The following is a 12,285-nucleotide window of genomic DNA, read 5'->3' on the forward strand; positions in this document are numbered from 1 at the left end:
GTGGTGGGTGGCTGGCTCAGGCCCTGAATCCTACCTGGGGGGTGGAGGTGCAGGAGGGGTCCAGTCCAGTGTTCCTCTGAGTCCTCTGTCTGCTGTCTTGCAGTCCTGACTTTCCACAGAGGCTGGAGCTGCTGCATGGCGGGCGGCATGGTGGTGGCGGTGTGGTCCTTGGATCTGTTTTTGGATTTTGCACCCTGCTCCATGCTCTTTACAATAAATACCCAAAACCCACTGGCCAGTAGGTGTCTGATGAAGTGACATGACATCTTGGCTACTGTGAGTGTGGTGGGATGGGGACTCTGCAAATGTAAATCTTTAGTGTCAGATGGGGTTTTCAACCTTCTCAGTGAATAGTCCCAATACTGCCGCTGCTGCTCACAGCTCTTCTGAACAGCAGTATGAAACTCATGAGTCTTGACAATGCTGCTGACGCCCAAAGTTATTGAAATACAGCAGTAAAACTGACTGTCCTGTTAATTTCACTCACCTCTTTGCCTGGCCCAAGGGGAAGTCAAAATCCCCAGGCCTTGTTTGTGAAGTTGGGGAAATACCCCAGAGCAGAGGCTGCTAACCCCTTTTCACTTGGGAGGGGGAATGAAGATCCTCTCCCCACAGCTGCTGGAATCCCCTCACCGCCTTTACTCTGCAAGAGAGACCTTGAGGATATGGTAGTGTAGATGTGGGCCAGCATGCTATATGGCTTTTCCTTTGACTTTGCAAAGCAGTACTATTCCAGGAAAAAGAAAAATTTGCATTAGATGTTGAGTGATTGTTGCTCACATACTGTCTACATAGACACTGTTTTAGGGCATCCTTCCAAAATGAATACCAGCATTGGCAATTTGAACTAGCAAATATCTGTCTGCTAGAAGCATGTTGCTATACTAATGCCTTCTGCTAAAATAGCAGGAAGTGTGGCTTAGCAATAGCTTTGGATCAAATGGACTGTCTAATCTCCCGGCCTCTTAATTCATGGCAAAACATTTTTCATAAGAGTGACCAGGGATCAGAACAATATTTCAGACTTCAAAAAAGCATGATTGCATAATACTTGTAATTTTTGACTGTTTGTTGTTTCAACTTGTGGCCTTTAAAAAGAAGATAAATGGCTTCAATTAATTCAGACATTGAATTAAGTAAGGGAAAGAGTGGCAAAGTTTTAACTGCAGTTAAGAGCAATTAAATGTTTTCTAGATTTCAGTTACAGAAAACAAACTTGTAATCTACGTATCAGCACTTACATAAACTAACACCAGTGCACATGTGTTCAAGTATCTTTCATCTGCTCACTGAACAGTGATCTTGAACAGCCATGTCCCATGGATAGTAGACACAATATGTAATACAAAATTAACTGCTTCATGCTAGGGGGCCTCAAAGGCATTCTGCTGTGCGCTCATCAATCCTTGATAGTGAGAACCAGGGTAAATTGTTGCCTTTTTAAAAAGTAATCTAAGGGTGAAATGCTGACCCTACGAAAGTTGATGAGGTGTTTTGACATTGGCTTCAAGGGAACCAGATTTCATCCTAAATCTTGACACTCAATCCTAGGCCACTTCAAATTGCTGCTGTCAAAACTATTTGCTGCTTTAAAATAATGGCAGATGTGCTGATTAATCAGCATTTTGGGGAGGAGAGCAAGATATTGTCACAGTTTACAGCCTTACTAAGAGTTAGGTGAAATAACCCTCTTGTAAATTTAGAGTGTAAGCTTTTCCATACCCCTGACCTCATTATCTCATATTAATCTGTATGCCCAATAGTGCTGTGTAAGTAAAACTATATGGGTTTGGTTTGGGTCTTTTCCTCTGTGTTTAGATCTAATATGGAGCTTTCCACCCTGTTTGTCTTGTTTATTCTGTAGTGGTCAGACCAAAGCTGTATCTGGATTTTAAAAAGGGTTGGCTAACTATGATCCCTCCTACACACCTTTGTACAACTAATTAAATGCACCATGGGGTGGGAGATGGTGTTTACATTCCTCTGATGAACGGATGGTTGGATGCGGTATACTGGAGTAGCCAGATGGTTTGATCTGGCATGGCAAACCCTCAAGATATATCCAATTCTAGACAATTGGTACACATTACATCTGTGAAATGGTCTGCACCTAATTTACCGTGTTAGTGCAAGAGTCAGGTCTCACAAGTAAGACTGGTCACTATTTGGATGAAGGCTCTGAAGGAATACACGTCTGCTGCAGAAAGAGGCATTGGTGACACTCTTGCCTCAGACAGTACTGACCTAAAGCCCTATGATAGAAGTCAAAAGGGCTGTATTCTCAGCCTTGTTGATGAGACAAAGTGGCCTCAAACTACTAGCCATGGTTAAAGATGCCGTGGCTCTTTTCACTTAGACATATTCTTCATTTCCTGCATTGAGCAGCTGGCTGCTGCTGTTGAGACCTGTTAAACAGCTGCCACGTCAGAGACCCAACATGGCAGAGTGGTGGGATAGAGAAAAATCTGCTCTTAGGGAATGTCTGCGCTGGAGGTGTGATTGCAGCACTTGTCATTTGAGCTAGCTTGCTAAAAATGAGTGATGCTGCAAGAGCACAGGCTAGCGGCCCACGTACAGGCCCAGCCAGGACCCTGGATACGTGGTCAAGCAGCCAGCCTGTGCAGCTTCATCGCTATCTTTAGCCAGCTAGCTCTGGTACGGTTTCTGCAGGGATAGAGCGAGACCGTCCCCGCCATAAATTTTTTTTCTAAGGTAGCTTCTGACTTCTACCTATACCACACTCTTGATAATTTACTTCCCTGAATCATGACCACTACTGGGAGATGCTAGCTCATAAATTCATTGAAAAGTGAGCTCTTAAGTATTACCGTGGCGGGTTGAAACCCATTAGGAATTGCCTAGACAGCAACTTCCAAACTGGCTTGTGGACCACTTGCTGGTCACTACCATTGTCCTTTTCTTCTTGGGTTCTTCTAGTAGTCTGCCTTTTGAGGATCTTGTATTTCCTCTCTTGCTGTGGGACCTGGTGTGTGTGTGTGTGGGGAAACCTATTTTCCTGATGAGTGGATGTAGACTCCAAATATTTTTAGGGACGTGAGGTTGGATTTCCCTTATTCAGCCCCTTCTAGAGTGAATTAGGTGTTTTAAATATTGCAGCAGTGGATGTACTCAAAATGGTACAGGTAATGAGTCTTTCTGTAGTTCTTTTGAGGTGTTCTGTGCATATCCATATGACCCATTCTCCATCCCCACTCTGAAGTTAAAGGTATAAAGTTAAAATTTAAGAGCAGGTTAGACAAAGACATGTCAGGGATGGTTTGATATTTGTCCTGCCGTGAGTGCAGGGGACTGGACTAGATGGCTCCTTGAGGTCCCTTTCAGTCCTACGATTCTCTCATTCTAGGAAATAACTGTGGGTTGCAGCCCCTTATGGGGGTGGGGGGTATGTGCACAAGCCTAAAGGCCAAAGCTTTCTCGAGGGGAGCAGTTAAGACACAGAGTCGGAGCACCACAGGAGCATACATCTCTGCAGGCAGTTACCTCAGACTCCCAGTACAGCTGAGCAACCTCTTTTTCTAATACTTTTTGTAACTTGAAAGCCTGTTCTAAGAAACCGGAGAAGTATATGGAAGTGTGCTAAAATACCATCCTACAAGTGATCCTCTTGCTGTTGAGTAAGTTTGTGCCTTTCTCTTAACAGAATTCCTCATGTTGGATAGGTGGGAACAACGAGCCATTGACTGGATTTACATGGAGAGGTGGATGTGAAAGAGAAACAACTGGCATTCAGATTTGGAGTGAAGTGTTTGTAATTGACAAGTCTGATGGGACAAAGGTAAATATTTCTATGGCTAAATGGACTCATTCTTCTTTATAACCTCTTAAGCTTTTGTTGCCTTCATGAATTTGGTTATAATGTTTGCTTTTTAAGTGGTCGAATACTCTAGTCACCCTCTCTTTGTATTAATCCTAATAGTTTCTAAATAAAATTTCTATTTATTTATGAGACGGGGTGGGGTACAGGAGGGGAGGAGAGGGAGAAATTCTAGCCTTGCTCCAAAGCCTTTTGCCAAAATCAGATCCTCTTAAAATAAATATATAATTTGCTACTGTGTTGCTGTTCAGATACTTTGTGGCTATCGTGGAAGGCTTTCTAGAAGTGACTGCTATTGACAGTGCTGTATAGCCAAATGCTCTGGAAAGTGGAAGTATTCTGCAGAAAAAGCTAGTGAATTCTGCAAAAATGGGACGCTGTCGTAGTCTGCAGTTAGGCTCCAGTGGAATGGCCACAGAATACCTGAATGCCAGGCTTTAAGTGTACGTGGAAGTTGTTGATCCCTCTCTGAACAGTTCTGGATGTGAGGTTCTTCTTGAGATCTAAGTTTTATGTATAATCTCTTCAAAGCAAAGGGTTCACAAGTTGCATTGTGTAGTGAAATATGCAGTGGCTGCTGATAACAAGGATTAAATCTTCTTAAGCCTGCCTCCCAGAGCTCTTGACTGATATTTTTCATAAGCATGGCACTGCTAGAGCCCAAAGGGAGAGTTGGCAGCGTCATTGGCTGGATAATGTTACAAGTTTTAAGTAGATGGTGGCCTCAGTGAATGTTAGAAAGAACCTTACATCCCAAGTTGTATAGTGTTGCCTCTGTAACTTCCATGATTTTTAAGTCAGGGCTAGCTGACTGATTCTGTGATTGCAGAATGGTCAAAGTGTGGGATCTTGTCTCTAGCAGCTTGTGTAATGTTACCCATTTGTTCTTTTTTTCCTATCTTTTATAACGGAAAGAAAAGGAAATCTGAATCTATTTCAAAGATCTAAGGGATCAGACAGAAGTGTCTTGGAGTCGGGACGACTACACTGTTTCATCACTTAATTGTCAACTTACTTAGTAGGAAACAGCTAGTTTTCCTTCAGAAAATGTTTAATTGCTTCATATCTTCTTGACGTAAGCTTTATCACACATCTAGTGTTCATGAAAGGTGCTGGATTGCTAGCCCCAGAAACTGAAGTCTTCTGGTGTGTCAGTCAACTGTAAGGGTCGGCTTTGTTACAGTGCCCTGTAAGAGTGCCTCATTGGTCATGGTTGAGGAGACTTCAGGGGGAGAGGCTAACTCTGTATCTGTGTATTCTATCCTTGGCCTCTGCAGAATGCCAGTAAAAGGGTCACTCTTTGGTAGTGGTTTGAGTCGTGGATATCTGTCCACTGGGAGCTGAAGTAAGACTGTCAACTTGGTTTTAATGAGTCATCAGAGGGGCAACGACTTCCACTACCTGGGCTGGATCTGACCCAGCAGCCTAGAGGTGAAACCATAACATCTTGGTTAATTGTTACTGCTTTTTAAAAATCTTTAGGTGGCTGTACTCCTTATGGATACCCAAGGTGCCTTTGATAGCCAATCCACTATCAAAGACTGTGCGACGGTATTTGCTCTGAGCACCATGACGAGTTCTGTCCAGGTGAGAATAGCTGTGCTGATAAATGGCAGCTTTTAAACCTCTTTGGCTTAGAAGACCTCTTAAAAATATATCTTTAGTCACATTTTAAAAAAGAATAGGCAGACCTTTTAAATTTCCACAGCTCATTTAGAGTATTGCAGCTGAATCTCTCTTTGGATCTGAGATTACCTAAGCACTACCCCTGTTACAGGTCCCTAGTTCTGTTGCGCTGCAGATTCTACTAGGGGAATCCCAAATTGATTAAAAAAAATATAGGGACACCTCCACAAAGATGCATGGCAAAAATTGCTAAATAGCCCATCTTTTACAAAGGGGGGGCTGACCCAGCCACAATAACCTCTTAAATGCACTACTGCTGCTACTGTAAAATTTATTACAAACTTCTTGCAGTATAAAAACAACAAGGAGTCTGGTGGCACCTTAAAGACTAACAGATTTATTTGGGCATGAGCTTTCGTGAGTAAAAACCTCACTTCTTCGGATGCATAGATACTATTTTGAGGTTGTTTTAAATTTTCAAAAATGACCGGGTTTTTTTAAGGAGTATCAAATTGGGCACTCATTCGTTTGTAACTCTTGAAAATGTAGGCCTTTGTTTATGCCTATGTTAAGAAATATAGGCATATAGAGAATCCCGCCTCTCAGGAGATGACAATGCCCTTCAAAGGTATCTTCTAAATCTATCGATTAAATTTTAAGTCATGAGGGGAAAAAACACACTATAATGTTTATTACCCACTTTTAACATTTAAGAATAGAAAATGAGTTCTTGTAGCTATGTTTAAAGAGACACTGTCAACTTGAAATCTAGTCCACTTTTAAAAAAATTAGATACTATATGTTTGCCCTGGAGTCTCCCCCGTCACCTTCTATGCCTTTACAGTCTTGTCTGTTTTTAACTGGCTTTTTTCTTCATTGTTGCTGTCCAAAAGACCCATACAAACAGGAATCTGTGCATTTGATACTTTGTGTATAGTCGGTTTCACTAAGTAAAATTTTTTGGGGGTGGGAATGATACTTTTCCCTTTCTGTTGAAGTAATCTTGCTTGTTACAAATAATAATATACCACAAACTTTTAGAAGATTGTTTTGTGGGTTTCACTTTTTTAATTAAAGGTAAATTTCAAAGCATTCTGACAACCTTGAAATACTATGCTGACCTTCCACGATACCAGGCATTTAGTACATTATCTTATCCTTTTCTCCTGACCCCGGGCTTGTATGACTTCAAATCTAGCCATAGATCACTAACTCTTCTTTGAGTTATGCCTCAGCATTCGGCATTGGCACTGTCTCATCAGTTCAGGGGCCTCAGGAGAGGTAATGATTTATTGGCCATGTTGGCGAAGTTTTATGTCAATTGGGATATTTAAAAGCAAAGGAACAACTTTGCAAATCAGGCAATATATAGCAGAGAACTATCCAACTCTATGTGGGCCACCACCAGCGGGGTTCTGTCTGATGCAACATTACCACAATAGCATGTGCTGGGGCATCCCCTATCCCTGCCCCAAGCAATCTGAGTTGGGGCTAGAGAGGAAGGTGAGTTTCGAACTGCTAATGCTAAATGTGTGCCCCTCTTACTCAACTAAGGGGGAGTGTTGAGCAAATTTAAAAAAAAATATTTTGCAGCTCATTCACTCTTGAAAGAACTCTTACTAGCTAGGATTAGGAAACTAATCACCCCAAACAGCAGTTACATCCAAAGTAGTTGGTATGCCCAGGTGGCACGTTTGAAAATGGAGTACGTGATACCACTTTGCCTAAATAGTGATCGTTGGCTGTTCAGACCTCAGCAGAGCTGGTGTGAATACTTAAGTTCGCCACTATAGACTAAATCTATGTTACAGAAAAATAAAGAATAAACATTTCTCCCGCTAAAAGTCTTGGAACTGCAATATCTCTTACAGGTTTACAACTTGTCCCAGAACATTCAAGAAGATGATCTCCAACATTTGCAGGTAAATATAAACTGAGTTTACTTAATAATGGCTTTTATTGAAGTGCTGTCCTCTTAGAATTTTTCCGTTCCCTATTTTGCGATTTGAAACTTTAGGAACCCTATTTAAAGGATTGTAAACAACTTTTGGATCAGATTAGATCTATTTTTTTCAACTGGTTGTAAGCACGATCTTTTTAAAAACAATTAAGGTACTGGTAAAGCAAAGGCGGTTAGTGTGATGGGGTGTGAAAGTCTGTCTCCCTGGGAGGGAGCTCCCTGGCTAAGAGGCACGTCTGCCCAGCAATGCTGCTAAGCAGAGGGTCTGCCAAACCAAACAATAGGGGACTGATTGATTTATTTTAGTTAAATTCCATCAGGAGTCAGAATTGGCTCAGAGTGGCGCTGCCAATTTGGGACACTGTTAAGCACAGCTGTGTCTGATTAAAGTTTGGAACTTTCGGGCTAGTTTGCACTTGAAATTTGTACTGGTGTAATTGTGTTTAGATAGTGGTTGCTTTATTTTGCTGAAATAGTTCTACCAGTACAAGCCCTAGTGTGGATGCAGTTTAACTGCATTTACACCAATATAAGTGTATTCACATTATGGGGGTTGAATTGCTTTAACGACACCAATCTAGTTAAAGTGGCACACCTTTTTAGTGTGGGCAAGACTGTAGAAAGACCAGAAGCTGTCCAAGAGATGGAAGAATTGTCCTGTTTGTAACCTGCGTTTTCTTCTTTCTAAGTCACGTGAGGCGAGAGTGGCCAGAGGTTGCTGGGTTTTGGTTTTGTGCATGGAACACGAGCCTGGTCTCTTTCAAATAAATTTGAAGTCCCGGAGAGACTGGCTTTTGTGTTAGCCAAACCTCTGTCTCCCATCTCCAGCTGCTCAGACCATGGCCCCTGCCACAGCTTGAAACTGGTTAACACATCACCTGGTACCAGGCTCCCCGACACATTCAGCTTCGCAAAAGGTGACAGCTGCCAACAGTAGGAGCCAGCTTATAATTAGACATTTTTCAAATGCATTTCACAGCTAATACCTAAGTGCTTCGTACTGTTTGAACTTTCAGAGTGCAAGCTGAGCAAAAGAACTGGACAGTTTCTTAGAGGTTAAAGGGAAACTCTGATTTCCCAGGTGGCCTTGGTACTTTGGATTCCAGTTGTCAACCTTGGGGTTGACTTGAGTGGGGTGGGAACTTTCTCTAATAGTTGAGGGTGAGATTCATGATTTTGGGGTGGGGGGGAAGGACTGCCTGGTGGATGAAGTTGGGAAAGGGGGATAGGAGACCCATGCAGTCACAGGTTGGAGGAAGTAGTTTGGGGTTGATGGGCAGTGTCTCCTCCCCCAGCTCTTCTGTCCTGTGGACTTGAGGTGGGGGTGGGAAGATGCTTATATTATGGAAATAGAATCTGTGGCTTGTCCTAGGTCCTTGTTTGGGTACTTGGCAGCACCAGCTGTGTCCCTCTAATGTCCACTTTATGGGCCTATCCCCTTCCAGAGTGACGTGGTGGCTGGAGTAGGTCCCGGGTATCCATGTTTATATTAGGTTTCAGAGTAGCAGCTGTGTTAGTCTGTATCCGCAAAAAGAACAGGAGTACTTGTGGCACCTTAGTCTCTAAGGTGCCACAAGTACTCATGTTTATATTAGATACTGCCAGAGTTTACAGCCAAATCAACGCCACCTTATGATCAATGGAAGTAGACTGGGGGCCTCCCAAATGTGGTTTCATTCCAGTCTTTGAGAGGCTCCAGAGGCTAATTTTGCATAAGTGCTCTTCTGTGCCAAAGGTGCTCTTGCGTTGGGTTCCACCGGGTGCCATCTCTTTCCCTACTCCTCTCACGTGTACATGGGTCCACTAGAGGGGCTAGTAAGGAGACGTAAGACTACTGTGTATCTTCACTGTATTGATGACCTCCAGCTGTCTCTTACTCGCATTGAACCAACAAGCTGGCTGAAAGCTCAAGCCATATAAGATGAGTGATGTTGGTAGGATGATGGAAGCAGCCAGAAGAGAAGATGAAATTAAGGGTGTGTGCTATTTGTTACTAGAGTTTGAGGTCTAATACCTTGTTGCTGCTGGTGGATCACGTAGCAGCAGTGCATAGGGTAGTTCTCTTCCATCTGCACCTGGCCAGGAGACTGCAATCATTCTCTTGAATGCACACTTCGCTACCGCAATCTAAGACTTTGTCATCTCGTTTAGACTACTGCACTACTCGGAGCTACGCCTTAAATCAGTTCTGTAACTGAAGCTTGTGCAAAAGGCAGTGGCTTGTTTATTGATGAGTTTCTTGCTGTGATATAATACCAGTGTTCAAGGATCTGCTTTAGCTGCCTGTATGTTGGCTCTGGAGGTTGAGGTGTATCTGTCATTGGAGATTTTTAAGAGCAGGTTAGACAAACACCTGTCAGGGATGGTCTAGATAATACTTAGTCCTGCCTTGAGTGCAGAGGACTGGACTAGAAGACCTCTTGAGGTCCATTCAAGTCCTGTGATTCTAAGTGAGAGACCATATATCTGCCTAACTGTGATGGTGAAGTGTGCAAACTGGATCCTCTTCTTTTCCCCTTTCCCCAAGCTAAAATAGAAATGTGGTGATCTTCAGGGCTTGCTGCATCTGTTTCCCATGCTTTTGAGAAGGGTATCTGGTGGGTAGAGATCATTGGCTGGAGTGAGGGTTAGTCTGTCCTTTCTGATTTGGGGAAGCAGCTGCAATTCTAAATTGGCTTTTATTTGTAAGAGATGTCAGAAACCTAAAGCCTCTGATGAGCAGTGTTTTGTAGAAACCCAAATCAATGTGCAGCATTTTGGAGGGGCACTCCCTGGGGGAGTTGGGAGCATGCTATGTCAGATGGTGACTGCCTCAAGGAGGCCTGGATGGAAAGGTTGGGCAGGGGTACTCCTTTAGCTTAGGAAACCACAGGGTGGGAAGGTATCAGCTGTGCGAGACCAGGTGATCGGGATAATGAAGCTGGAAGCCTATTGGGGTGGGGTGGGGGGCTTTTCAGAGACCATAGTGGGGACTAGGAGAACCATAGGAAGGTGGAGGGGAAATCTTCATGAAGAGGAGTGTATTGTGCTGGAATGACGTGCAGACTTCCTTGAGAGGCCAGGGAACGGATACTCCTCCCTCAGTGCAATTTCTTGAGCATTGGTATTCTCACCCCCCAGGTGCTGAGGGTTAACTTCAGGGCTATTCTTAATATTCAGTAAAAAATTGGAAGCCATTAATTTTCCCATTGATAAGAGGAAGCATTTGGCAACACAGATTATTTTTGTAATCTATATATGGCATTATTCTTAACAGTTTCATTTAATAGTTGTTTACAGAGTATGGAAGACTTGCTATGGAAGAAATTTACCAAAAGCCATTTCAGGTAATACTTACTCTAAAGTCCAACCTTTTTACATAATTACCTAGTAAAGGGGTTCTCAAACTTCATTGCACTGCAACCCCCTTCTGACAACAAAAATTACTACATGACCCCAGGAGGGGGGACTGAATCCTGAGCCCGCCCGAGCCCTGCCGCTGTGGGTGTGGAGGCCAAAGCCCGAGCCCCAGCGCCCTGGGCAGGAGGGGTCAAAGCTGAAGCCCAAGGGCATCAGCCCCAGGCGAGGGGCCTGTAACCTGAGTCCTGCTGCCCAGGGCTCCAGCTTTGGCCCCAGGCCCCAGCAAGTCTAAGCCGGCCCTGGCGACCCCATTAAAACAGGGTTGTGACCCACTTTGGGGTCCCGACCCACAGTTTGAGAACCTAGTCATCTTTTTGTATAGATCTGGGTGAGATGTGTGTGAAAAATCAAACCATGGTAATCTGCCTGATGAAATGTCATGTAAGTGAACTTAGGCTAGATAGAATCTTTCTGGGAATGCTGAAGGAAATCTGACAAGGAGTTTAAGATATGAAGTTTAATACTCCCCTCGCCCCCAGCTTTTGAGCCCTCCTAAGGTATTGATGGGTTTTTATGTTTAACTCTATTTCCAAAACAGCTTGCACTAAGTCCTTCAAATAGTCTTACTCTCCTTGGAGTACTGGCAGTATAGATCCCCGCTCTTCAGGGTTGTGCACTAGTCACCAATGTTGAAGTCCTCTGGAAAGCAGTTTAGGAGTCTCATGTGTTCGTGTACAGAACCAAATGTTCAATGTGGGACTGTATAAGGAGCTGTAGCTCCATTTGGCTGTGGGTGAGAGGACTTGGAACCTCTCAAGTTCCTTCTTCCTTCGTAGGTGCCCTTAGATAGTTCATGCTAAAGTTTAAAAGTCTAAACAGACTGTGTTGTCAACAATATTCTATTGTCTGGCAATCCTGTTTTGTGCCTTATTCTGGAGCAGTGACCTTTGAGACACAGCCAGGGTTTAAGCCCAGTGGCTCTTTTAATAGCAAATTGTAGGACGAATGGGTGTCCTCGCTCTGGTGCTTTGTGGGAACATGCTGACTCCAGGCAGTCTTACGCCAAGGGACTGTGAACATCCTGAGCTCAGGGTTCCCTTGTAGCTTCTCTCTGCCTGTTAATTTGGTGTCTCCAAATCCTTTCACATCCTCCTTGTTTCCTGTCTGGTTCTTCTACCAGGTCCTGGCTTGTAGTTAAATCAGCAAGATACTGTAGGTATACATAGCTAGTGCCCTCTTGCTAGGGGAGTGATGTCGTAAGCTCTGTTTCATGTCTCCAGTTGATGGAAGGGAGGATCACACTCCTATATCTGGGCTGGCAAGAGACAGAGAAACTAGAGTAACAGGTGAGAGTGTCCATTCGCTATCAAAGGTCACAAGTACCTGCTAGCTTGAAGGTGCTCCTTCAGCTGTACTTACTCACAACACGCAGAGAAATAACCAGTGTCTTGTCTTCAGCTTAATCAGGTTTGGGGCTATAGTTTGTTGAATTACCAGCAGCAGATGTAGGATTCTTGATTTTGTC

At 43.6% G+C, this 12,285-nt stretch overlaps 1 protein-coding gene across 2 annotated transcripts in view; it reads left to right on the forward strand.

Moving 5' to 3' along the window:
• Positions 1 to 12,285, forward strand: part of ATL2 (atlastin GTPase 2) — a 56,623-nt gene that overhangs the window by 27,025 nt on the left and 17,313 nt on the right. For both annotated transcript variants that reach the window (XM_054022769.1, XM_054022768.1), the window contains exons 3-6: positions 3,662 to 3,796; positions 5,318 to 5,422; positions 7,333 to 7,383; positions 10,691 to 10,747. In XM_054022769.1, the coding sequence (XP_053878744.1) occupies positions 3,662 to 3,796; positions 5,318 to 5,422; positions 7,333 to 7,383; positions 10,691 to 10,747 (348 nt within the window). The remainder of the gene's footprint in view (positions 1 to 3,661; positions 3,797 to 5,317; positions 5,423 to 7,332; positions 7,384 to 10,690; positions 10,748 to 12,285) is intronic.

Source organism: Malaclemys terrapin, chromosome 3, assembly GCF_027887155.1.
Source record: "Malaclemys terrapin pileata isolate rMalTer1 chromosome 3, rMalTer1.hap1, whole genome shotgun sequence".
NCBI lineage: Eukaryota > Metazoa > Chordata > Testudines > Emydidae > Malaclemys > Malaclemys terrapin.